General features: G+C 38.4%; 2 protein-coding genes across 8 annotated transcripts in view; one reads left to right on the top strand and one right to left on the bottom strand.

The window, feature by feature from the left end:
* The window catches only part of DMXL2 (Dmx like 2), a 58819-nt gene extending 41051 nt beyond the window's left edge, over window positions 1-17768 (top strand). For 4 of the 7 annotated variants that reach the window (XM_053987912.1, XM_053987910.1, XM_053987911.1 and 1 more), the window contains 7 exons: window positions 828-888; window positions 965-1092; window positions 2676-2753; window positions 3327-3418; window positions 3992-4044; window positions 4662-4879; window positions 6007-7472. In XM_053987912.1, coding sequence (XP_053843887.1) covers window positions 828-888; window positions 965-1092; window positions 2676-2753; window positions 3327-3418; window positions 3992-4044; window positions 4662-4879; window positions 6007-6216 — 840 coding nt within the window. In that variant the 3' untranslated portion in view covers window positions 6217-7472. Of the gene's footprint in view, window positions 1-827; window positions 889-964; window positions 1093-2675; window positions 2754-3326; window positions 3419-3991; window positions 4045-4661; window positions 4880-6006; window positions 7473-8090; window positions 8269-8975; window positions 9042-15510; window positions 17015-17700 lie in introns of those variants that run through there. The other 3 variants (XR_008438927.1, XM_053987913.1, XM_053987915.1) reach the window with 3 other exon arrangements.
* GLDN (gliomedin) lies at window positions 8762-25033 on the bottom strand. Its single transcript, XM_053987916.1, has 10 exons — window positions 24904-25033; window positions 21026-21077; window positions 18886-18903; window positions 18132-18230; window positions 17803-17949; window positions 17015-17140; window positions 14314-14394; window positions 14106-14231; window positions 13233-13383; window positions 8762-9915 (listed from the first exon to the last, which is right to left on the bottom strand). Exons 1-10 carry the CDS (start codon window positions 24934-24936, stop codon window positions 9456-9458), a joined length of 1293 nt encoding a protein of 430 aa, XP_053843891.1. The 5' UTR covers window positions 24937-25033; the 3' UTR covers window positions 8762-9455.
* Window positions 25034-25225: the final 192 nt, after the last annotated feature.

The following is a 25225-nucleotide window of genomic DNA, read 5'->3' as shown; positions in this document are numbered from 1 at the left end:
TGTCAATTCAGTATTGACATAAAAGGCCAACAGCAACCAAGACCTGGCCAAAAAGAAGGCCAAACTAATCATTTGCTCATATATTGTGACTTATCATTTTTCATATACTGTGACACAGAATTATTGTGATATAGAAAATAATGGGTCAGTCTGGGTGGTTTATTGTGGGAAATAGTAAAGGTAAGAAGACTTTCAGAAAGATGAGAAAGCAGGCCATAGAGGGAGAGAGAAATTAGAGCTAGCTACAGCTGCAAAGTCTGAAAGTAGAAAAGTTACAATAGTACAGCAAGCAAGGACATGAAACAATAGTTTGAGTTTTAGGCTTGGCCAAGACAGACCTTAAGACTGCAGAAAAATATGCTTAGCAAGATAGAAGGTTTTAAGCTTAGTAATGAAGTATTGTATATTATTAATAGAAAGTATTGTGTGAAGCAGGTGTACGTGTGACTGGCCAGAACAATCGTCTATAAGCTTTAGCAATATGCTATTGGCTAGAAAGTTTTTAAAATGCTCTGTAACACAGAAATCTTTGGCTGCTGCTGGCAAGACATGAGCTGTTGCCATCTTCCAATTGTCTCAACCGTGTGATGAGACTGATGCTGCAATAAAGCTCAAGGAATGTAACCCAGCAGTCCTGTCCTGTTCGTGAAAACCACCAACAGTTTTCTTTCTTATGGGAATTTTGATGTAGGACCATTCAAATAATGTTAGCTTAATAGATTTTTTTTTTAACTAGGGGACACTTACCATGTAATAGCATAAACAAAATTGAATAGTGTGTTTGTCTTTTTCAAAATTATTTTAATTGTTCTTTATTTCATGTAAAGCTGATTAAAAGAAATCTGAATAACGTCAAGAGAATGGCTTCACATCCAGTCCATCAGTACTGTAAGTGAATCATTAGTATGGAATTGATAATTTTCTACAAAATACTGTACTATTAATGATCATCTTTTAATCTTAGATCTTACAGGAGCACAAGATGGAAGTGTCCGAATGTTTGAGTGGACAAGGCCACAGCAGCTGGTGTGCTTCCAGCAGGCTGGGAATGCCAGGGTGACAAGGATGTATTTCAATGCCCAGGGAAATAAGGTAAGTACAACATGTAGGGTTTTGTTGGGGGGTTGGAGTTTTTATTCATAAGGAAACATCTGTTTGTGCTGTGACCTCTAAAGCAGTTTTACTGCTGCCATGCAGAACTCTTAGGATGCCCTAGAACAATGATATTGTGTTGTGCATTTTGGCTGCATGTGGGAGCTTTGTAATAAACCCTGACCCTTATTCTGCTTGTTCTTCTCTCAGCTCCACACTGCCATCCCATATCCTATTTGCCACATTTTCACACTATTTGTTTTCCCTCTTCAGAAACCTGTGTTCCCAGGTGGTGATCTTTTTAAATTAAATATTTTTAAAAAACTACAGAGATTCCTTATTTTATAGATGCACACTTGTATCAATAATAGAATCATTATGGGCAGAAAAGACTCCCAAGATCATCAAGTCCAGCTGTCAATCAGTATATGCACAGGTCTTCAAGAAGTGCCTCCCACTTTGCCTTCTGGCCAAGATAAAGTTTTCACATAATGCATTACCTAGAAGAATCTGGAAGACAGGGATAATTCAGCCCATGAGTCAAAGGCTGTGAGTGTACTCCACTAGAATGGAGAGCAGAAGGAGTATAAAAAGGCATGCTTTGGCCAGAAGTGACTCTGTGAGGGATATGAGATGCAGAAAGAAGAGTAGAGAAAGAAAGAAACTGGGAGGAATACCCACCTCTTCAGTTTTTCATGTTGCCCATTCTATTATTTTAACAGGTCTTGTCTGCATTTTAACTGACAAAATATTTCACTTCATTATTGTTAAAAGTTATAAAAAGTTAATTAAAGGTGTTTGGACATGACTGTACATAGATATAAAACAGCAATTGTGACATAGCTGGAAATATAAAGTATCTCTCAGCATATCTATTTTCAGGTGGCATAGAATGTCATTTAAACTTATTCTAAAAATGTGTTTTGAGATATTGCAATCTTACCATTATGTGGGAATCAATCTTAAGTCAGGAATTAAGATGTACTTGTTGTTGCTGTGCTTCACATGAAGGTCATTCAGGCGGGACTTGTGAAACCCAACTAAAAAGAGAAAATACAAAATATATTTCTAAATATTTCTAAAATTATTTTGTAAAACACTTACAGAACATGCTGCATAGAATATACAATATTAAATGTTATTCATTTTGGTTAATAAATATAGTTCACTCATTTTACCATTCATGACTTTGTTTTTATCATGCTTTTGTGGCATGCTGTCATTCATCTTACTTTTTTAAGCATTTTCAAGTAGAGTCATGGAGTAATGATGCCTTTGTTAGCTTTAGCATCTAACATTAGGATTTGAGAGATAAGCTTCCATGCTTTCTACATTTCCAGAAAAGAATTGGGTATGCAGGAGAGCATCAATCATTAAATATTCATTAAACAATCAGCATTGAACTCACTTGGCTTCTAAACTGGTTTTTATTTTATGTCTTCACCATGATTGTTATTGATATTCAATTTGCAGGGGAAGATTTGGTGGTTCAGGTGGGTTTTTCCCTGAAGTCAGCAGTTTACTGTCATGAAGCATCCAGTAACCACCATGTCATGCTAATAAATGCAGTTTATTCCTTGCAGTGTGGTGTTGCTGATGGTGAAGGTTTTCTAAGTATTTGGCAAGTAAACCAAACCACCTCAAATCCTAAGCCCTATCTGGTAAGTAAAGAGAATTTTTTAATTGTTATTATTATTGTAGAGGATAGCAAAGTCTTTGAAACTGGCCCAGAGTATATGATTTTAATGGGACATATTTGATTTTGCTGCTTTTTAGTTGGCACACTTCATCAAAACGACTGCAGAGTTTCAATGATACATCTTTGCAAAACCAATTGCACCATAACCATAAGCTACAGTGTAATTACCAATACTCCTTCAACATTGCCCGTGTTTAAATTAAAAATCAGAGCCACAACTTATGACTTTATAATCCCAAAACTTAGTAAAGATACACTCTTCAATACATTTTACTGCTTCTTAACATGAAGACCATGCTTAATTTATCAGGCTATACTGTGGATTTGTTCTTTGTCTCTTATTGTAGTATCTTTTCATTTTATACTGGATTTTAAACCATTAGTTCCATTCTCAGTTTCAAACTGTCAGTTTTTAAGCTTTGTTTCAAAGACTCTTTGTGTTTTGCTATCACTGACATCAGACTCAGAATAGTTACTTTTGATGCCAATAACAACTGGTAAGTTTGCACTTTTCTGTTTGTTTTGTTTTTAATAGAGTTGGCAGTGCCACAGTAAAACCACAAGTGACTTTGCATTTATAACCTCCTCAAGTCTAGTTGCTACATCGGGACAATCCAATGATAACAGGTGTGTTTAAAGAAACAATGAAGAATTTCAAAACTACTTTTTCATCTCCCTTAACTTGCTAAACTCTTGGGCATTAATGTGTGGCTGACATTTTAAGGCTCATTGTTCTAAGTTTTGTTACAGCTTGAACTTGCTAGATAATTTCTTTGAATATCGTTTCTTCAATTACTTGTTTCCAAGTTTAGTTTGTGTGAGGAGTGGTCAATAATTAACCATTTTTTTCAAGTTGTATTCCCAATGCAACTACTTTGACATGATGCTGTTGCTGGGAGTAGAAATTTGTTCAGCAAAGCAGGATAATTATTTTCCTCTGAAAATAATAACTTCTATAATTATTTGACACAGCCTTTGATCAGTGCACATTTTAAGGGTGGAAGGTATAGTTCCACTAAGAAGCATAAAAGAGCAAAGAAAAGCATTTAAACTCTTAGTTCTTTGCTAATGCTCTACAATAACTGCAGAAGTGTTCAATTCTGCCTTCTAGACTGACATAAAATGATAGCACTTTTGAAGTCATGTCACCATGAGTCACCTGGCAATAGGCCATAGTGATTTTGGATTTTTCTCCCTCAGAAACGTGTGCCTCTGGGACACCTTGGTTTCATCTAGTAACAGTCTTATACACGGTAAGTACTGTGGTGAAAATTGAACTTCTGCTTCTTCCTGACTAAGGAAATACAGCTTTTGTGCATTTGGGGCAAGGGGAAAACCTTATACTGGGGAACAGATCTAAGTTTGTGTTGCACACTAGGTTCTACATGTTCTCTAGCATGATGTTAATCTGCTCTCTATGGAAAAGTATGAAGAACATCATAGAATTGTTTGGGCTGGAAGGGACTGTAAAAATCATCTCTTTCCACTCCCCTTGCCATGAGCAGGGACACCTTTCACTAGACCAGGTTGCTCAAGATCATCTCTACTTTTTCTAAATCAGGAATTTATCTGAACTTTATATGGTGAATTTTTATATTTTCTTAAATTTTAAATTCAGGTATGACCCTGTATTCTAAAGTAACTTAGACTGCATATCATGCTTTCTTGTGCATTAGCTCTAGGTATTTCTTATGAGAGCACTAAGCTGTCAGCTGATAAGACATTACCCATATGAAGGAATATGTCCTTCATAAGGACATAAGCAAAGTTAGAAAATATTCAGGTAGCAATTTATAGAAGAAAGGCATTTTAAGATTGAGAGCTACTTACAGTTTCAAATCTATTAAATTCTGATATCCTTCTTCTTCAGCCTTCACTTGTCATGACCACGGTGCCACAGTACTTCAGTATGCACCCAAGCATCAACTGCTCATTTCTGGAGGTAGGAAGGGATATATCTACATCTTTGACATCAGACAGAGGCAAATCCTTTTCACCTTCCAAGCACACGAGTCGGCTGTTAAGGCCCTTGCACTGGATCCTTCCGAGGACTATTTTGTCACGGGCTCGGCTGAAGGCAACATGAAGGTAAGGCATGGAGGAGCAGGGTTCTGGAGGAGGGTGTTTGGCTGAATACATACTGTCTTATGTAAATATCCAGATAAATGCAGTAGCAAAACAAAAACAATCTTCAAAACCCCAAGCCTCCACTTGTCGTATAGCCTGCTTGCTTTACATTTATACTGTAAACTGAAATGTACTGGTAGGCTTCTAAAGCAAGTAGGTTTTTTCCTCCTCTAAAGAATAGTCTTCTTAAGGTTGTGAGACTGATTTTAAGTGGATAAAGCAAAGCGCATGGTTCTGAAATCTTACCTTTGTTTTTCTCTTACTTACAAATATTCTGGCTTTGCTGTTGGACATTTCCTTGTAACACAGGAGGCGCTCGGCAACTTCGACATTGTGTAAAGTTTCTGTATCACCAAGTTCTATTTTTTTCTCCTGATGCTGTAGCCCCAGACAGCTACTGAGAGGTCAGAGTAGCAAGAAACAAACACCAACATGAAAACAAATGAACAAAACAAACAAACCAACACACAAACATCAAAACAAAACAAAACAAAAGCCACAGAAACACAGTCCCTGTTTTAAGGGCCATTTTACCTGAATACTAAGGGAAGGAAATAGCACATGGTAAAGAGAAGGTGAATACAGTTTCTTTCCTTTTCTGGAGGACTGCTTTACAGGGGCTTTCATGGCCTGGCCTTGCTGAAGCTCCTGCTACTTAGGACACAACAGGCAGCTGTGCTTCCTACCCCTCTGCACACTTATTAATTATGCAGCTTACTCTCTGCAGCATTCCTTAGCAGCAACGCTTTTCCAGCTGCTGGAAAGCTGACAGTAGTGATCTCGGATGAAAATGCAACCTTTCCATTTCTGCAGCTTTCATGGGGGGCAGCTGGGAGAAGGACTCTGATCAGGTAACATGGGGAAGCTTCACCCTGCCCAATACCCAGCTGGTCCACAGTAAGGCAGCCTTACACTGCATCAGCAGCCTCTCAAGACTCTTGGACTTGTAGTAATTGTTGCAATGAGGCAACAAAAAAATATCCTTTATCTTTCTCAATAGAGTTTAGAACAGCCAGGAATCTGAAACATTAGGGGGGGAAATACAAATCCTTTAATATTAATCTCCTTTTGTCATTCTTTTGATACAGGTGTGGAGACTGACCGGCTACAATTTAATTCATTCATTTAAAAATGAACATGCTAAGCAATCCCTTTTCAGAAATATTGGTGCTGGTGTCACCCAGATTGAGACTGTGCAAGGCAATCGTATCTTCTCCTGTGGAGCAGATGGCACACTGAAAATGAGGGTTCTTCCCAATGCTTTCAATGTACCTTCAGGCATTTTTGACATTCTGTAGCAGTCTGTGAGCTAATCCTGGTTTCTATAATGTCCCTATGAGTAGCTAAAAACACAGTGATATGCACTGTGGAAAGAAAACGTTGTGTTTCCTTTCAAATCAGTTACTGCAGCATTAAGTATTATGAGGAGAAAAACAACACTTTACAACAGGTATATTTTGAATATGCCCATAAGGATCAGTGGGGTGGAAATGCACGTACTGGATTGTAAAAGCAAGGAGTTCAACCCGGTATTGTTGGTTGTGGGGGGTTATTGCTCAGTAACCCACATGCTGCATTTTGTGAGTGTTGTAAAGATCCTCACAGTTGTCAGTCCCTTCACAAGCACTGTGGCTCTACAAGTCAGTAAGCATTTCTGACGTGATTCTGATTACTTTTATTCCGGTTTTTCCCACTAAATGAAGCATGTATACAACTTCTCATTGTAAAATAGTTTAGTTTTAATTAAGGGTACTCAGTGTATTTGATTTCTGCAGAAAGTGTAATGGATGCAAATGCCGTGGAACATGTGCAATCAAGGACGTACTGTGAGAGATGTATCATTTTATGCTGAGATTTTTTTTCCCAGTTAGTATTATTGCACAGTTGATACTGTAACTTGCACATCAATACATTTTTAAATGCGATGGGGTTTAATTTGCACAGTATTTTCCTTTCTTTCTGAGCTATGTTTTCTATTGGACACCTGCCTTTACTTTAGGAATGTATTGTAAGCACTAAATGTTTGTAGTGAAGACATCCAGCATTCTAGTCAGCTTTGAGTTTTGAAAATCATTTGTCCAGAAAATACTTCATTAAATGAAGCTGTTAAGAGAATACCAATGGAACATATAATGCCACATTTCAGATGAATGTCAGGCTTTATGTGGCCAGCTAGTAAATAGTGGATAAAACTGGTAATTAAATTATTACCAGAGTATATTGTATAAACTATGCAGAGTTCAATATTGTTTGCTTGTAATATAACTAGCTACTCTTGTCAGATGTATTTTTCTGTTGTAAACAAAAAACATGTTCTTCAAGGACTGGAATGGATGTCTGTGTATTTAAATGTTAACAAACTGTCTTATTCCTCCAATGAAATTTTGATGTCTGTGCTGTATTGTAAGATATACTAGAATAAAAAGCACCTTTCTCCAAAGGTGATTTTAAATTGCAGCTTGTGAAGTAGGAGAAGTATGAAAAGAAGGAAGGGTAAATGTCACTGTTTAGTTTTCCCTTTGTAAGTTAAATAAATTACTTTTATTTCATGAAACAGTCCATTCTAGAACTCTTCCTTATATTTAAACAGATTTATCTAAATCTCCAGTACATTGACTGGATACTTACTGAGTTAGCTTTAACTTGACCTCAGACTGTATTGAAATAAAAAAGATTAGCTGTTTACATTTTATTTTCAGCTGTTCTTGACAAGTGCAAGGTTAACAGAATTAAATTCCACAGCTGCAAGAAGAAAAGAGGCAGAATTTTCTGGCTTTCTTTCTTCAAGAGATTGATCCAAGTGTTTCAACAATGTTTTGCACAAGTTTACCATGCTTTGAGATAGGTACATTATCTAGAAGATATCACGTCTGACTTGAACTGTGTTTGCCCGAGTATATTGCTGACTTTAGGGGTATTTTAGCTGTATTGTGGTATTAGTACCACAATTCAATTTTTGAAAAAACACCACAATCAAACAAACATGAAAAAACTACCAACCAAAACCCTCACGCCCCCCACAAAAGTCACAAGCAGCCCATGGAAGTGTAGCTCTGCAGTGTGAAGTGTCACATAGGTATGGATAGAATTTTTAGTCTGTGAGTTCTGATGTATATACACGTTCAAAGTATTAATTTAGATTTTTTGTTCCTTTCTGCATCTCTCTCCTTAGCATGCAAGGCCTTAGTGATAACAGCAAGTATCCCGAGAAGAGCCCAGCCATCCCTGTGTCACACACTGGAGCTTAGCTGCAGCAGAGGGATTCCTCCAGCACATTTCCTAAACAAGGTTCTGCAGGCACAGACATTCCCAAATTCATTCATTCCTTCAACAGGGCCTGGATCACACAGGTATTAAACAGCTCAGTGCAGTTCAGGATTTAAATAACACTTTGCTTCTAAGTATTTGAGTGCACTCCATGAACTTTAGCAATAGACACAGGCAGCTTAGAAATTCAGGTAGGGGTTTTCCAAGAGCATGATTTTGAATCTAGATACATAAAACAACAGTAGAGATTTTTGTTCCAACATTAAATTTAGAAATCTGAAATACCAGCACAAAGTTAAAATAAAAAAGTTCCTATTATTTCTCATCTTTAACTCAAAAATTTGAATGTGAATTGGCAGTCTCAGACTTATGGTTAACAACAGATTAAGTCACTAAGCAGTATGATGATTCTAAAAATAGCAGCATTCATTTTATGATTTCATTTGTGTGGATGAATGTGGGGAGATTTTATTTTAGTAATATGCCTTATTAAATAATTAGAAGCAAGTTATACTGGTATAGTTTGCATGGCAGTGAGAACCAAGGAAGAGTCTGCAGCAACACAAGAAACTCAAATACTGTTAAAAATGAAATTTTAATCATAAAGGTTACGTCTTTAATTTTAAAGAAACACAATTCATGTCTATTCAGTATTTAATGTCATTATTCCCATTTTAGTTTAGCTGGATTTTGCTTTTGATTATTAACACTTGATTTGACTTGTCAAATTCTAAGCTTTCTGCTTTATTTCCTATTTAAACAAGTATTTCCATTCCCATTATTTTTACAGCTTTAAACCTTTGTCCAGAAAAAACGGTCACACAGAATCCCTGAAAATTAAATGAAAGTGACAAAGGTGTTTGTACACAAAAGTTCATTATTCAGATATTTATATTAGACCATCATCACTGACTAGAAAATGATTGCAGAGAAGATGATTGTAAATAAAAGTTACGAATAGTCTCTGCTGAGCACATGACCATGGAATAATCAATGTACATTAGACACAACTATCAGCTGAGTAATGGGAAAAACAAAAGTATGTCTATGCTGTGTGCCATCTGCAATAGTGAACAACAATTTGTTTTAAAGATGAGGATGGCCTATGTAATTGAAGTGTGTTTATACAAAGGCACCTGATCTCCCTTTTGTACACACTCACAAACCACCAACAGCAAACAGAAAATTATACCAAGTGAAGAGACCCCCATGTGTATGTCATAGAGCTTTAAATAGATCCTTTAGTCAAAGGTGGCATGTGAAAATATATTCATCTGCCAAAATGGACTGGGTATACCATTAAGCTTCCATTCTCCCACGTGTACAAATTCTTGTCTCGCAGACTGTATGAAAGCATAGCAAGAACAGACTGGGAAGACCGTAGCTCAAACCTTGCATCAATCTGCTTCCCTTTCAGTAAATCAAAAGCAAAACTTACTGTCATGTCCTTAGTGTCAGTGACATACAGAATGCCACATGCTATGAATGCATTACCAGCCTTGGACTTAGGATAGGTGGTATTGATGTGCCGAATGACTGAGAACGTTTCTTCATCAACTTGTGCTACCATTATATTTTCATCAGTGCTTGAGGCATATATAATCCAAAGACCCTTCTCATCCACTGCTATGTTGAAATATGTCTTGGAGTTAGAGAAGAGGTAGTTCCGGCCCTGGTGTAAGGCATTTTCGATGAGCAGGGTGCCCAGCGAGTCTTTATCGAGCCCAAATCTGAAATGAGATAAGGCAAGGATTCAGTACAGGTGATCAGAGCTCATCACACACACACGGGGTGGTGAATCACTGATAGAGATGTTCTTGAAAATACTTGTTCAAGGAACATTCTGATGTCTTTTAAGATTATATTCTTAAAAAACTTTCCAAAACACCAGGAGAAAAATACGAAGTAACAACCAATCTGAAAGGTGCACAAGAGCATGGATTTGTTTTTGGCAGGTTTCACTTTATTTAGTCTATGAGCTTTATTATCACCAGGATGAAAGAAGCAACTAAAAGGAATGGGTATGAAAAAGAATTAGATACCAAGTGAGGGCCCAAAATTGCGAAATGGAATCTATACAAAAGTTTGTTTTGGACTAGGTGGGAATGAAAGGGAGAAAATGTGATTGACCAAAGCAGGAATTCTGGGCAGCTTCATCTAGTCTTAGAGATCCTCTGATGAAAACAGTTCAGATAATGCGGTGGTTTACTCAAGTAGACATGAAAGGAATTAAATTCCTACTTTTGCAGAGCCAAAGTTGTGACCTTATGCTGGCCTCAATGGGACAGTCTGAATACTTCCACCTCTGATGTATAAAATTGTTTTTATTCCTTGAGATTCCTTAATAGGTTGATAATCTGAGGGCAGGAGCAGTGAGCAGCTAAATCATGTTTCTCTACTGGTTTAGGAGGGTAATCAGCTCTTCCCGAGACACGTCTGCTGTCAGCATTTAATCACCCAATAACACTGGGCTTCAGCAAAGGCAGGGAGAGCATGGCTTTATCTTTTTAAATAATGCCCTCTGCAAAGAAGCACATTTCAGTGTCTGACTTCTCTCTCACTGTATAGCTCCATGCTTCAAAGAGAAGATGGAAAAACACTACTCAATAAAGGAATCTGCTACACTTGCAAGTGTAAAGTTTCTGAAAAGATAGGCTTAATCACAGGAACAGTTCAGATCCAGGAACATACAATACTGGAAGAACAATTTTTCTGTTTAAGCAGCATTGATAGCATATATTGGAAAAATCATCCTAAGGAAAGTCAGGAATACCCAGCTTAGATCATTCCCCTGAGCTTTTGTAAAACTCACATCTGCAGCAACTCCATATTCCAGCAGCATGTATGTGAAATAAAAAGAACAGTTAAAGGCTGGAGGAGATTTGAGAAATACATGTGTCAACCCTGTTAATCTTGTTAATTGCTTCACATCTATAAATAACCTCATGCAAGCGCTAGAAGGACAGACCTTAACAGGACTAGTCAGTCAGAAATGCAGATTTTTTTTCAGGATTCTTTTCTATAAAAAGCCAACAAGATAGAAAGCACCTCAAGATTCGTTAGAAATATACAAGTTCTGCAGCACACCACACCCTATCTTTTCCTGTTATATGTGAAAATCCTTAAGGTAGCAAAAAAGTGAGATTTCATTCCCAGGTTCTGTTGGGCTCCTCCAGTCAGGGACAGTCCAACCTGGAATTCCAAATGGTTCCAAAATTCTTTAACCTTCTGACATCTTGGGGTAAATGACAAGATATAGTGTAATAGTTTCATCAACCACCAGAACTCAAGCTATAAACATTTTTCTGATCACTAATATCAATGAAGTCAATCAAAAATAACAGAGATAGTAAAGCATGTTATGAAACGAGGCGAAAGGAATGAAACAATCACAATCACAACCATCATGAGAAAACCTGCCAAGGATCAGACAAACCTAGTTTTACCAGCTCTTTAATATGACAAGAAACGCATTTTGAATGGTTTTTTTTTCAACATTTGCAAAATTAACTAGCCAGATCCTCACCTATACTTTCCATTAAAACAATACAACAACTCCCAGAAACTTTTATGGAGCTCAAATTCAAGGACTTCAAAGTCACAGAATCCATACGGCCTCATTCTGTCTATGCTGAAGCTAAATAATGTCAGAGTGAAGAACAGAACAGAAAGACCAGTTCTCAGCAGCTCCTTGAGAGGATTTGAAAATTCCACAAACAGTTGGTGTTTCTCTGTACACAAAGGCATTTCCCAATTAATGGTATGCAAGCAAAGGTGAGGAATCTCTGCCCTATCACCATGTATTGCTTAGACAGTGATGGTCTTTTACAGACTACCAGAGAAAAAGCCAAAAGTTGTTTAAAGGAGGCTGCCAAAAAGTGAACTTGTGCTTGGCAGAATAAATATTATAGAATCCTTTCAACTTGCTCACATTCCTTGGCATGCACATGAATATAGGAAGGCAGCACTCACACCTGCTTGGGAACAGACATCAAAGTATAGTAAATGTTCTTGGCTCAGACATCAGAGTCGTGTAAGAACTTGAAAGCACAAGCAATCTTTCACTTGCCCTTGGACTGTCTTTGGCTCTTCCCACAAGGTGAGATTTTGGGGTTGATTTGTATTGTTTGTCTCTGTCCTCAGTAGAAAGTTAAATAAGAGATGTAATTCTCAGTTCTAGTTCAGGGAGATATATCAGGAAACTAATAGAAACTTCTTATAATGAGGAAATCAAACACTGGAGCCACTCCTCCCCAGTGGAAAGTGCAATTCTCCAGGTCACCCTGTCCTCAGCAGGTGCCTCAGTGCTCCCCTCCTGTACCAGCAGCATTCCCTGCTGCCATCAGCCGGAGCAGAGCACAGCAAGGGCTCTGCAAAGCCAAGTTTCATGAGTAGGCCACGGTCACAAAACCACCCACCTACACCTCCCACACTGCAGCTGAACCACTTCTGACTCAGATGCAGGTAGGTGCACAGCATATTCTTCTAAATGTAATCCTTTCTTCTGGTACCCAAATTCCTTAGTCAGTTCTCATTTCTTTCTTGTGATTACGAACACAGCAAAGAATCCAAGTTGAAGAACACCCACAGCAATGTAATGTTCAATAGAACCTGTTGGATCCCAGGATAGCCAAGAGCAGAATTTGTTGTCCTCTCTGCACATGGCGTCTTGTTCATCCTGGGGACCTATTGCTCTATGACATGGTAACTGCAGAGGTGAACCCCTGAGACACAGGGCTGAACAATGCCTGAAGAACTGTCACAGCAGAGTAGTGGTCCTGAGCTATTCTCCCAGTTTTCCTCCTCCCACAACATCTGCACACACAAAGTGGAAGGCTGGTGGCCCATATTCTAGTTACAGATTGGAAAGGATCTGGAAAGAGCTCTGAATCATTCCTCCATTTTTCCTATTTTGGTAGGACCAAAAAGAAATACAAAATGCTACAAGGAGAATTGTCTGCTTTTCTGAGGTTCAGCTCTGGCACTCCAACCCATTGCTCCTCCTTTCACAACTTCACTTGTCTTAGGCCAACTATCTTTGACTTACTTCAGAATGACATCAGTTCCTCCCTTCTGATAGTAGAGATGATTGTTTTGTACTGCATGACCACATCCATAGAAAAATCCTGTGATGTTAATGATCCTGTAGCTGTCATTCAGCAAGGCATTGGAATTTTCATATTCTTTTATATAGTTTCCTAAACAAAGAGGAAAATGTTGAAAAAAAGGACTATCATTTGTTTCATCTAATTTTGAGATCTCTGTACTAAATTTCAGTCTCCACTGAAAGTCTATCTCAATCAACTATCAAACAAACAATTGTATTTGTGTTTTCAGTAGTGATTCAACTTGCTGGAATGTGAAAAAAGAATCTAGATACACACAAAAGTAATCTATAGAAAAGATGATCAAGAGCCTGCTTCCCACAGACATAATGGGTCCTCATTCTGAACACAGTTGATGTGTATGCAGAAATATTTCCTTTTCCAACTTAGGTCCTGGACATTTTCCTGCTCTAAATGTAGCTTATGCAGCAGTTGACTTATTTTCATGCCTAGCTAAATGAAAAGGCAAAACACTGAGCTACAATTTAGGGAAGTAAAGCCATAGGAAACAGAAACTCTTGAAAGAAAAGGATAAAAACAAACACAAACAATACACATTTAAACTTGGATTTAGTAAAAAAAACCCCAAACATCAAGCTATTTTAAAAATCTGATGTTGACTCTGAAAATGTCTAAAGATACTACAAATGCCTACAACCATATGTATAGTCAAGTATTAGACAGGTAAGATGGAAAATATTCTGAAAAAGATGTGGCTAAAAACTCATCATTCTTATGAGTTTAGGTTGAAAGGATTAAGGAAGCAATGTCAGGATAACAACAGATTTTTGGTCAGTGACTACCACTAAAAATACCTGAAAAATGCATGGTGAGCCAAATCCTTTCATCACTTATGTTTGCAGGTTCCCTCATCCAAGTTCCAAATGTTTGCTGTACACTGACAAAGTGAACAGGACTTCCTACAGACGTTATGACACATTCTAGTGGGAAAAAAGCACATGTCCATGATCTGTGACACTGAGAGAGAAAGTAGCACTCAAGTCACACTTTGTAGCAGGTTACCAGCTTTTTTTGAAGGACCTGGGTTTCTGTCTTCAGCCTTTCCAGCGAGGGTGTCATCATTCGGTACATCGCATATCTCATCTAGGGTGGAGGGAGAAAGAGAAAAATTACATATATTACCCTATTTGACATGGCAGATGGACTCACCAGTGGCTCCACTAAAATAAAGGAATGACAACTGGGATTTTGCTTCATCTGGAAAAAAAATGCTTAGGTTGGTGTGGTCAAAAATGAGAGATAAGAAAAGATCTGCTCTCACTTCTGCCAAAGAAATGAAGTGTTCATGCTGACAGTCAACTTTGAGGAGTAACTAATTAAATCAACAGATTTGGTTCCTTAGCTGTGAATTTCTGAGTAGCCACTTTGGAAGAGAGAGTTGCCCTTTTTATGAGATTACTTCAGGCAGCTGAGATAGCTGGAAAATGGCTGATTTGGTATTAAGACGAAAAGCATTTTCTTGGGAAGGAGTAGTTGTTAAACTCAAAACCTTCATGCACAAATCCCCACAGACCAGCAGAGAGGATGGATCCTATAGGCAGCACAGAGTGTTTTGCTCATGCTGTTAATGGCCAAGACAGCAATAAAGCAGTAACACATGCACTGAGTACATAATGCATCAAACTTGACATCCATGCCACTAAAGAAGCAGGAAGAAATACTAAGGGAAATGAAACATTATATTATTTACACACATAGAAATGGTTAGAATCACATTAAAATCAAACACCTGGAAATATTTTTCCCCACCTCGCAACAATTTAAGGACTAGCTGTCTGGTTCTCTTAGAATTCACTGTTAAAACAATGCCTGAATTAAATTATTTATGGACCCTTTTCTTCAAAGCCAGGTATCTCTTCTGCCCTTAAAACAATGTGACACATTTCAGTTTGCTTAGAATGAATAACCACAGAGAACAGTTCTCAGCTTTTTGCTGGTTTCTTGTAGCCTTGTTTTCTAATTCCATTCTTAACTTTTAACTCCTGCATTTCACTGCTTGACACACAGGCTGCACAATTTTTAGACTTCCATTTTCATTTTTGCCTTCTAATATATTTCTAGGATTTACAGGTCTGTGATGAAGTTTAAGTGACAAAGATAGTTAAAAATAGGGAAAAAATATAAAGTAATGCTGAAAGGGTACCATGACATTCAGGAAAGAAAGGACAGCTAATACAGCATTGTTGTTTTCTCCTTTAGGTCATATCCTCCTTTTGTTCGTACAGAAGAAAAGTACTCCAAGATGGAGCAAGAACAACATGTATTTCTCCCATCCATTATCTAGGGCATTTGGTGAGATGACATTAAAAGTTTGCAAGTGATCACAGTGTATCTCCAAGGGACAAACAGTCCACCCAGGCATGGTAAGCTGAATGCCTACAGCTAGAATTTACCAAGCCCTCGAAATCCCCTTCCGGCTTCTGATCCCAAAATCCTTCGAGAATATTTCAAAAAACAAAATCACTCCACAGAAATTATAAATTGCAAAGCACAAGTTAATTTTTCTTGGGCTGAGTCTAATAGATGCAGTTGACTGAAGGAGCAGTTCCCTGTACAGCAGTTTATCTAAAGCTATAGGATAGCCAAGGGCCAGGTCAGTGTTTGTAGCAGAGCTGAGTGCACTATTTGCCTTTGAGAATATTTGCAATATTTCCAGCTCCATGGATTAGAAAGCAACTAAAATTAAAGAGACAGTTTTCAATCAGAGATTCTTATGGGAAATTTTCACTACTTTCTTCCCATCAAAAACCAAGATAAATATCCTGCTGCTTCCTATCATAAAATATTCTGGCTGACAGTTAATGGAGTTTAAAAGTCATTAAAACTATTCATTTGTTCTGTTGGGGGAAGGTGGGAAGGATGGAGCAGAGATGTTTTGTTTCTTCCAGAATTTACCAAAGTGTCAGAGAGAAAAAATATACCTGCACTACCAACTAATTATTCTCTTCTCTTGAAGAAATTAAGTTTTACCAGATTCAAAATTTAATTTGAAAAAGCCAGGCTTGTATTCTTATGCAATAACTTAATTACAATTGTAATTCAGCATATGTATTTTCTTTCCTTGAAAGAGCAATGAATATTTGATTACAAAATATGGATTATTCATTGAATTTTGGTAATAAGATCTCATAGTTTGCTGTGTCATAAAACATAAAAGCTCATTGAGGAAGATCTCATCTTTGCAGAGTTATTTGAGTATAACTCCTCCTGCAATTTAAAATCCATCAGAAATCCATCAGAGAGCTTATCCTCCCAAGCATTTCAGTTTGTTTCAACACTTGAAAAGAGGCCACCTGAGCAAATGGCCCAATTATCTCGTACAACAGTTCATGCATTTCTGAATTTCAAATAGGATGATATTTCTGCTCCAGCTCTCTCCTGTCCATTGTAAGGAAGCTCCCTGGGCTCTGTTCAATGTCCAGAATCAGGGGTTTATATTTACATCTAAAATTAAATATTCATTATCTAAAAGCTAACCATTTCAACTGCATTTCTCTTGCTTTCCAAATTTATCCCACCTAATAGAAAACACTATTTGTAAGTACTTTGCCTAAGCATTAGCAAAGCACCTGAGCACATGTTCAGCTTTAAGCTTATGCTGTTTTAGTGGTGCCAGCAAAACTAAACTCATGCTTACTATTTTGAGCCTTAAAGCAATGGTTTAATCTTGGTTTAATGGAAAAGGACACTGGAAAGCACTAACCTGTGCATTTGCTGCTGTAGATGTTCTCCTGAAGCTCCGCTTTGGCTTTACCTTTACGTTTATGTGGAGGCCCTGGGGGTCCAGGAGGTCCAGGGGGCCCAGGTGGTCCAGGCTCACCTTTAGCACCTTTGTACAAAATGCAGTGTCAGGACACAGCCCTTCCCCAGGCAGCAGGAAACCTGCAGAGAACTGTACATGTCCACAGGACATCCACAGAACAGCTTCTCTCTTTCTTAAGAGGTTCCTGAGTACAGAATATGCTGCAATAAACTCTCTGAAATGCTGTTTGTTAGAAAGTGAACCAGACAGAACGTCACAAGGAGTAGGACATCAATGCATTTTATCTGTCTGGATTACAGGCCCATTAGAGAGTTACAATTTCAGATGCTACACTGCTGTAATTTTATACAGCTTATATTTGGCTACCTCATGTATTCCTGAGTGGAAATCTGTCCCTCATTTTCTAATAAAACTTCTACTAAAATAGAAAAATAAAACTACACTGAAATAAGGAGCAGAAGGAAGTCAAATGTATGAAAGCATTCTGGAAAGGGTGAAATTCATATACACTTCAACCCAAAGGTCAAACAGAAAGGTTTCTGTGAAGACTTGCCTTGCAAAGAGAGCAATCTCCTGTGCATAGCAATACTCAGACTTCCCTGTGTATATAAACCCTATTTCTACAGGTTGGTCCTGCCCTTGCAGATCACATTCATGCTTCAGAAGTGGAACATATCTTTTTCTGTCAAGTACACTGTTGCAGAACTCCCAAGAGCACTTTTCCATACCTTCTAATATCACATCATTGTTTGCATCCCCCTTTTCTCCCTTGGATCCTCTTGCACCTTTTCCTCCTGGCATACCATCCTTGCCAGGTAAACCCATTTCTCCCGGTTCTCCTTTCTGTCCTTGATCACCTTTTGGTCCTGGCAAACCTAGAAATAAAAATCATTTCAGTATCAAGAGCACTGCTCCAGTATTAAGCACCAATTAATAAATATTTTTATTACGAACCATATTCATTCTAGTTATATTTTTCACTTGTATTTAGCTGGATAGGTGTAATTTCTTTGGATTTCAAAGAAGCATTGTAACCTAATATGAAGGGAAACTGTACCTATTTTTCCTCTTTTTCCATTTACTCCTGGTTCTCCCTTTTGTCCTGGAGTTCCTGGGATTCCATCTGATCCATTGTAGCCAGGCAGCCCAGGAGGCCCTGATGAAACCAAACAGCATAACTGAATTTTCACTCTCAAATGCAAGTTACCCTGAAATCTACTATATTTATAAGCAGCATATTTATATTTATATATATATTTAAACCCCAGCAAAACATAACTCATACTTTTCTGATACAGAGAATTATTCCAAGCAGACTCACAGGTTAAGCAGAAAGAAAACAAGTAACCATTCATAACATAGCCTTGCAACCACCTGAGTGAGAACTGAGACAGAATTCAGTAAGAAAGGAGGAAAAGTTATGGGGGAGGTGGGAGGGTGTAATCAGTAACCAATATTTTTTTTAAAAGATAGTTTTAGTGTTAAATTAAAATATCCATTTCCTTGGGAGGTTAATATATAAATTCATCTCTTCACCTAGATGCTACTTCAACATATTAATTTGGTTTTGATCAAATGTTCTACTCCCTTCACTAGAAAATTAAAATGTCTGAAACCTCCCCTCTCTCAGAAGGTGCATGAACTGACTTAAATACAAGCATTACAAAGGCAGGCAGTCATTCAACCCTCCCTAAATCTAATTAGCAAAGGAAGACAATTTTGTGAAAGATACAGTTCTGTATTTCAATATTTTATACCAGCAACTGTTTCAATTACCTCCACATGTTACTGCAATTGTCCAAGTGTCTTACCTGGGGGTCCTGGGGGGCCTATAACAAGAGAAAAAAAAAAAAAAAAAAAAAGAAACACAAGAAAGAAGAAATGGTAAGTTTAACCTAGCAAGAAAACAAAGCAATTCCAAACTGAACTGATTAGCACTAGATCAGAGCAGTAAAAGGGTAAGAAAATCCCTCTAATTTCAAAATGAGTGTCGATCTGTTTAACTGCTTTGTATCATAAATAACTATCTGAGCATTAGCAGTAAGTCAGAGTAACACATTTACATATACATGGTTTGCTTTTTTCAAATTTCAGTTGATAAAGGTTTAGCAACAACCTCTTCAATGTAACCTCACTGTCAGGGGCTTTGGTGCCTTTACAAAGCCATGGATGCAAGACACCTCACAGTCATATTTCCTTTATGTAAATGTTCTTCAAAAACCTCTTCTAGTGGAAGAATATTGGATTTACAATACTGATGAATGTCACAATTAAAAATCCTATTGGAAATACACATTAAAAATACATGCCACACTTCTCTGTGTTTTACAGATATTTCATTACAATTCAGGACTCAGACTATTTAAATAGGAAAAAATGTCTTGTCATTCATATCAACATTGAGACTTTTCACATGTGATAGTTATCTAGTCTGGGTCAACCTTCCCACAGAAACTGGTTGGTACATTTAGAAATTGGACTTGCTCAGTCATTCAGTAACTTGTACTACAGAAAAATCTGTCTCACTCTCTTACACAGCTTAGATGTAGGGCCCTAAAGAGAAGCAAGTATAGCAGGCAAGAGTAGAGAAAGATTAACCAGAACAATGTCTGTGATTCATCATCTGTGATCCCCAAAACGCATTAAAAATTTTTAAAATGGAAAACCACTTGGAGAATACAAAGGTGACAGCTGCAATTAAAGAACCAAATTAACTCTGTGAGCATTTTTATCCAGCCAAAGTACTGTCTTGTTTCAACCAAACTTTTTACAACAGAAAATAACAGTAATTAGTAGATTTCCCTCAAGATGACAATTTTCAGCGTTAAATACAAAGCATTATGAGTAAAGTGAAAACCATTTTACATTATAGGAACCATCCCTTTTAATCAGTACAGGCAGTAATACCAGTTAACATCTTTCTGTCAGTTTTCCAGGAAATGGCTATTTCTTCCACACTATGTTACATCCATTAGTGCATTGAATTACTTCCTTATCCCTAAAACTGAGGCTCCTTGTACAAGCATAAGATACATAAGAAAGGTGCTTGAAAACCCACAAATGTCATTGAGGCCTACAGCAAAGAAAGCCACTCATGTAATGGTGTTAAGAGAGAAGAAGGTGCAAAAGGCACCAAGAAGCATGAACTTACAAGTCTGAAACAAAAAAAAAAAAACACAAAACTTAGATTGTCTGTGGTTCAACCACTGTTGCAATCAGAACTGATATACAGCTTCAGAAATATCATTTACCATCTGTGTGTACAATGGTAGTTCTCATTTATGTTTAATCAGTTGAGTCAAATGGACCCTATTGCCATTTGAAAATTCAAACCAGACAGCAAGTGAAGCATTTTTTTAGACTCATAAGAACTGGCTTCTTTCTAATCCTCTCATTTCCAAAGGGAACACAATTCATTCTGTGACAGACCTCAAAGCTGGACCATAGCCCTTAAACTGGCTACTACCAGACACTCTTCACCAAAGCCCACAAAACTTTCCACACCTTCTCATGACTCAACCATCAGCAGCTCCAGGTCCTCACTGGTGACATGTGATTTCACTAAGTGCCACTGCTCCACTGCAGTTGTAACAATAGAAGCAAGTTTCTATCCCCTGCATATTCCTCCTGTGTTAGGCCTGAAGTGTGACATATGCAAAAATATTATGACGAAACCTCAACTGGTATTTGAAACACCCAAGTCGAAAAGATCTGCTTACAAAAATTACATCAAAGAGAAATGGCTCCAAATAGCATCAACTGAGCTCCTTAAATTCCAGCATTTATATTCAGAGGGTACAGATAAGTCCCAAAGTGGTACATATTAACCTTTTTTAAAATTTTGATAAATAGCAGTTTTTTGACACAGTTATTGACCTCAGGTTCTTTGAGAACACTGTTTCTGGGTTCCTGGAGGTAACATAGGTGTAATGCTTAAAGCAGCAAACATACCTGTTAAACATATCCCTTTTGTGCTGTTACACAAATCCACCATCACTCGGACCTAATATTGCAAAGAAATTAAAGTTGAAAACAATGTATTTCATAAAAGTATCTGGTTCACTTTACCTACAGAAATAATTCCAAACCCAAAGATACAACTGGCCCTCTGTGCTTATTAGAATAAGCTGCTCAGAATACTGTAACACTGTGACACCATCCATCTCTCTGGGCAGTGTTCTGTTCAATAAGACTCTGTTCATCAGACCTCAGTTTAATCCTTACTGAAAATATGAATAAAATATTGGGCAGACAGCAGACAGCTCCATACATCACTTAGCCATTAAATTTCACACATTACTGGAACACATGTGGTTGTCCATGCATGGACTCTATCAGTAGAAGGTATTAAAATCCAATTATCAGTCAATATAAACTACATTCAATTTTATTTTATATTTGTATTAAGTGATGGAAATTTTCTAATGAAGCATACCCAGGGGGAAAGATGATCTGTGTTCCAAGTAAGCAATTTCTTATCTTTGAATAACCAAGATGTGCAAATTTGAAATGGACCTTCATCCACTCAAAATAATTCAAGCAAAAAGGCAAGCCTTTATTAAATCAAGCTGGAAGACACATTCATAAAGATGCTTTTAATCTAGAGTAGACTAAAATTTATCAATAGAGGAGATGTCTTTACAAAATACAAAGTTCTTGTCTGAGCAAACATTCACTTTACATGTTCTGCATAATGAGAGTCAACACTAAACATTTTGCTACTCATCAAAGCAAAACCATGAACTCTGGAGGTCCCTCAACTCTCTATGGGAAAGTCTAATGTTTATAGCCAGAAAATAAAGGGTCACTATTTCAGAGCTGTGCAATGTGTGATCATTTATGAACCATTTAGCCAGAGCTGCACATTTGTTGATCTTTGTGCAGTTACTCGTATCTACAATTAATAGAAATTAATGGAATGCACTAGTCCCAAAAGACAGAAGGAACAAGTGCAAGGCAGTCTGAAAGGCAGATTGAAGTTTAATCCTAGCATGGTTTATGATGATTTGCCACTGTCAATCATTATTTTTAAATCATTATTTTAAAATCATTATTTTAAAAATAAATGCATCGTTAGTTTCAACTGCCAAATCTAACAGACTCAAATAGAGGACAATTAGTTTAATGGAAAGCATCCTATTGCTGCAGAACCAAACCATATTTGACAGTGAGTTCCTGTTCTGTTTGATACATGCTGAGAATGTACTGATTCCAGACTGTACTGGAACAGTACATTTAAAATTTTAGACTCAGCTTAAATTAGCTGAGAAGTGTTAACTGATTTTGAATAACAGAATATGCTTGTTTTCTTTCCCCTCACACTCCTCAAAAACACTTGGCTCCTACCCTGTAATTTGTAAAATACATATTGTCCATGTGCACTCTAATTCTAACTGCATTTTAATTTAAATAGTTCTGTTGAGGTTGTTGAAGTGATTACAGCTTGCTTTGGGGCCCTCCAATTATCTCAGCAGCACTACTTTTACCAGTCAGTGCAACTCAGGTGACAATTAAAAAACATGGCACTCAAGAAGTGCAAATAGCCTGTGACAGAACCTCCAGCTTAGCTATGAAAGATGAGCAGACCATTCACAACCAGCATCATCACTAAGAAAAGCTACAGATAAAAATATCTATTTAAATGCTAAAATCTTCATTTTCTCCTGGAGAAATGATGGGAAAATAAAAATAAAATAAAATAAACCCCTAAACTATGAAATTTTACTCAGATAATTGGTAGCCACCATCTCTTGCACTGTCTTAAATCACACTTTACTCTTACTGGCCTGTTATGCCCCCATCAGCCTTTCTGCAGCAGCAGATTTGCCAGTTTCCTATTTTTATTCGCTTGCAAAATAAATATATGTATACTTAAATAAGAGGCCCTGAACAAAATCTATGCTCATGTTATTAGAGCTAACATGATTTTTGCTGCCTGTGGTTATTTCAAAGATTCATGAACAGTGGCACAACAGCTGTGTCCTGAGCAGGGGCTGTGCAGAGCAGTGGGACACTGATACCTGCACTGGCCGTGGCAGAGAGAACCTGCTCAGGCCCACATTCAGCAGGGACCATCAGTGTCACAGAGGTCATCCCACCAACTCTGAGGAACTTTGTCTCACACTACAAAAGTAGCCAAGTCTTCAAATTACATTGGTGGGAGTTAGATTCAAAATACAGAAATGCAGGAGTGGGAGGAGGGGGTGCTTGAATATTTTTCGAAGGACTTTTTTTCCCTTGAGCAAATGATTCTGCACACAGTTACACACTCTCCTGAGCAGTGGCCAGAATGAAAAATGTTTGATGGGAGTAAGAATAAAAAGGCATGAAACCCTCCCAAGCAGCTCCCTGCAGGATACACAGATTTAAATGAAGCACATCACACACAGCAGTAGTCACAGTGGACATTTAGAGACACAAGTGCACAGTCTGGCCACATGCTGTTCAAATATATACAATGTGCTCAGTGCTACTTGGAGAGGGCAATAAAATTAATGTGATTTATAATCATGGTACCTATTGACAGCAGAGTAGTACATTTAATGGGCACTGCCAAAATTATCCAGACACTCACCTGCAACTAATGATCCCAGTCTGAGCACCTAGCAGTAAATGGCATTGACTGTCTTCAAGCCCTATCAGGATCACAATCCTTTCCCCAGTAACTTTATTTGTGGATCTTTTGGACTCAAAAAAGTAATTCATATCAGATAGAGCAAAACAAACTGCAGCTGCCAAATTCAGGGATGACTTCCTAAAAGAAGTTATTTAAAAGACAGTTTTGAGTACAGAACCACATGACTTTACAGATTTTTACTTTTTGCAGAAGTCTTGCACTGCAAATTCTAAACTCAAAGCACAATGACTTAAAGGGCTGTGCTAAAAAAAAAAAAAACAAAAAAACAAACTATTCTAAAACCCAAAGTCATTATCAAGACTCCATGCTTTGAACACCTGTGCTTGACACTCGCATTAGCCTTAATATTAAAGGAGATGTTATTACTGTAAAATGAGGATAGCAACAGTTTATTAACAAAAATGCCATCAGAACATGACTGAAGAGGTATTTTCTGTGAATAATTTTTTAAACTAGCAACATTAATACTCAAGTAAGAGCCTGAGATACACTTTTGTGCAATCCTTACTGGGACAGTTTCCACTAAAGTTCTCTCAACAGCAATATTTTTCTTACATTTCTTCTAGCTCAAAACTCAAAAGCTTTTCAATCTATTAAATATTTTTCAACTATACAACCTGTGTAATTTTTCAACTACACGAGATTAGTTCCTACAGAGCAAGATCATCTTTTCACTGATGTGCAAAAAACTGTGCTGTTCTGCCAGAGAAAGGACATACAGTTCTCCTGATCCATCAAATACCATCTCAAATTTAACACTTACTGGAAGGGCATTTTCAGTTTCAAAGAGATGTCAGACATCAGCAGATGTCCAGTGCCTCATGCTGAGATGCTGAACAGCACAAAACACACGAGAGTTCTGTTAGTAGTGTTAGTTTTAAAAACTAGAAACGTTGGAAACTGGAAGGCTCCGTATTGAAACGAAATTTTGGAGTTTCACTAAACCCCCAACTTCTCCCCTTTGTAAAGTTGGATGGCACCCTGCAAGCTCCGCGGCCCAGCATTCACAGAGCAGGCAATGGGGCAGAGCCTCCGCTTCGCTCCAGGTAAAGCCGCCGCGGCGGGAGCGGGCGGGAGCGGCCAACGCGAGCGTCCGCCCGGCGCGGCCGCCGCGCTCCTGGGGCTGCGGCCGGGACAAGCCCCGGCTCTCCCGACCCCCCGGCCCGAGCGCAGCCCCGCGGCGGGGCCGTACCGGCACCATGGAGTAGGTGAGCATCATCAGCATCTCGTCGCTCTCGGCGCGCACGTGGCCGCGGGCGCGCTCCCCGCGGCGGCTGCGCTTGGCGCGGGCGGCGGGCGCGGGGCCGGGGGGCAGCCCCCGCACGGAGCCGTTCCCCGCCGCCTCCAGCTCCCGCAGCGCCGCGCCGAGCTCCCGCCACTGCGCCAGCAGGAACAGCGTGCCCGCGGCGCTGAGCGCCGACAGCAGCCCCACGGCGGCCAGCAGCGCCCGCCCGCCCGCCGCCTCCATCGCCCCGCCGCGCCCGCAGCGCCGCGCCTTTATCGCCCGCGGCCGG

This window comes from Vidua macroura, chromosome 12 (assembly GCF_024509145.1).
Source record: "Vidua macroura isolate BioBank_ID:100142 chromosome 12, ASM2450914v1, whole genome shotgun sequence".
Lineage (NCBI taxonomy): Eukaryota > Metazoa > Chordata > Aves > Passeriformes > Viduidae > Vidua > Vidua macroura.
This window is presented reverse-complemented; position numbering and strand designations above follow the sequence as displayed.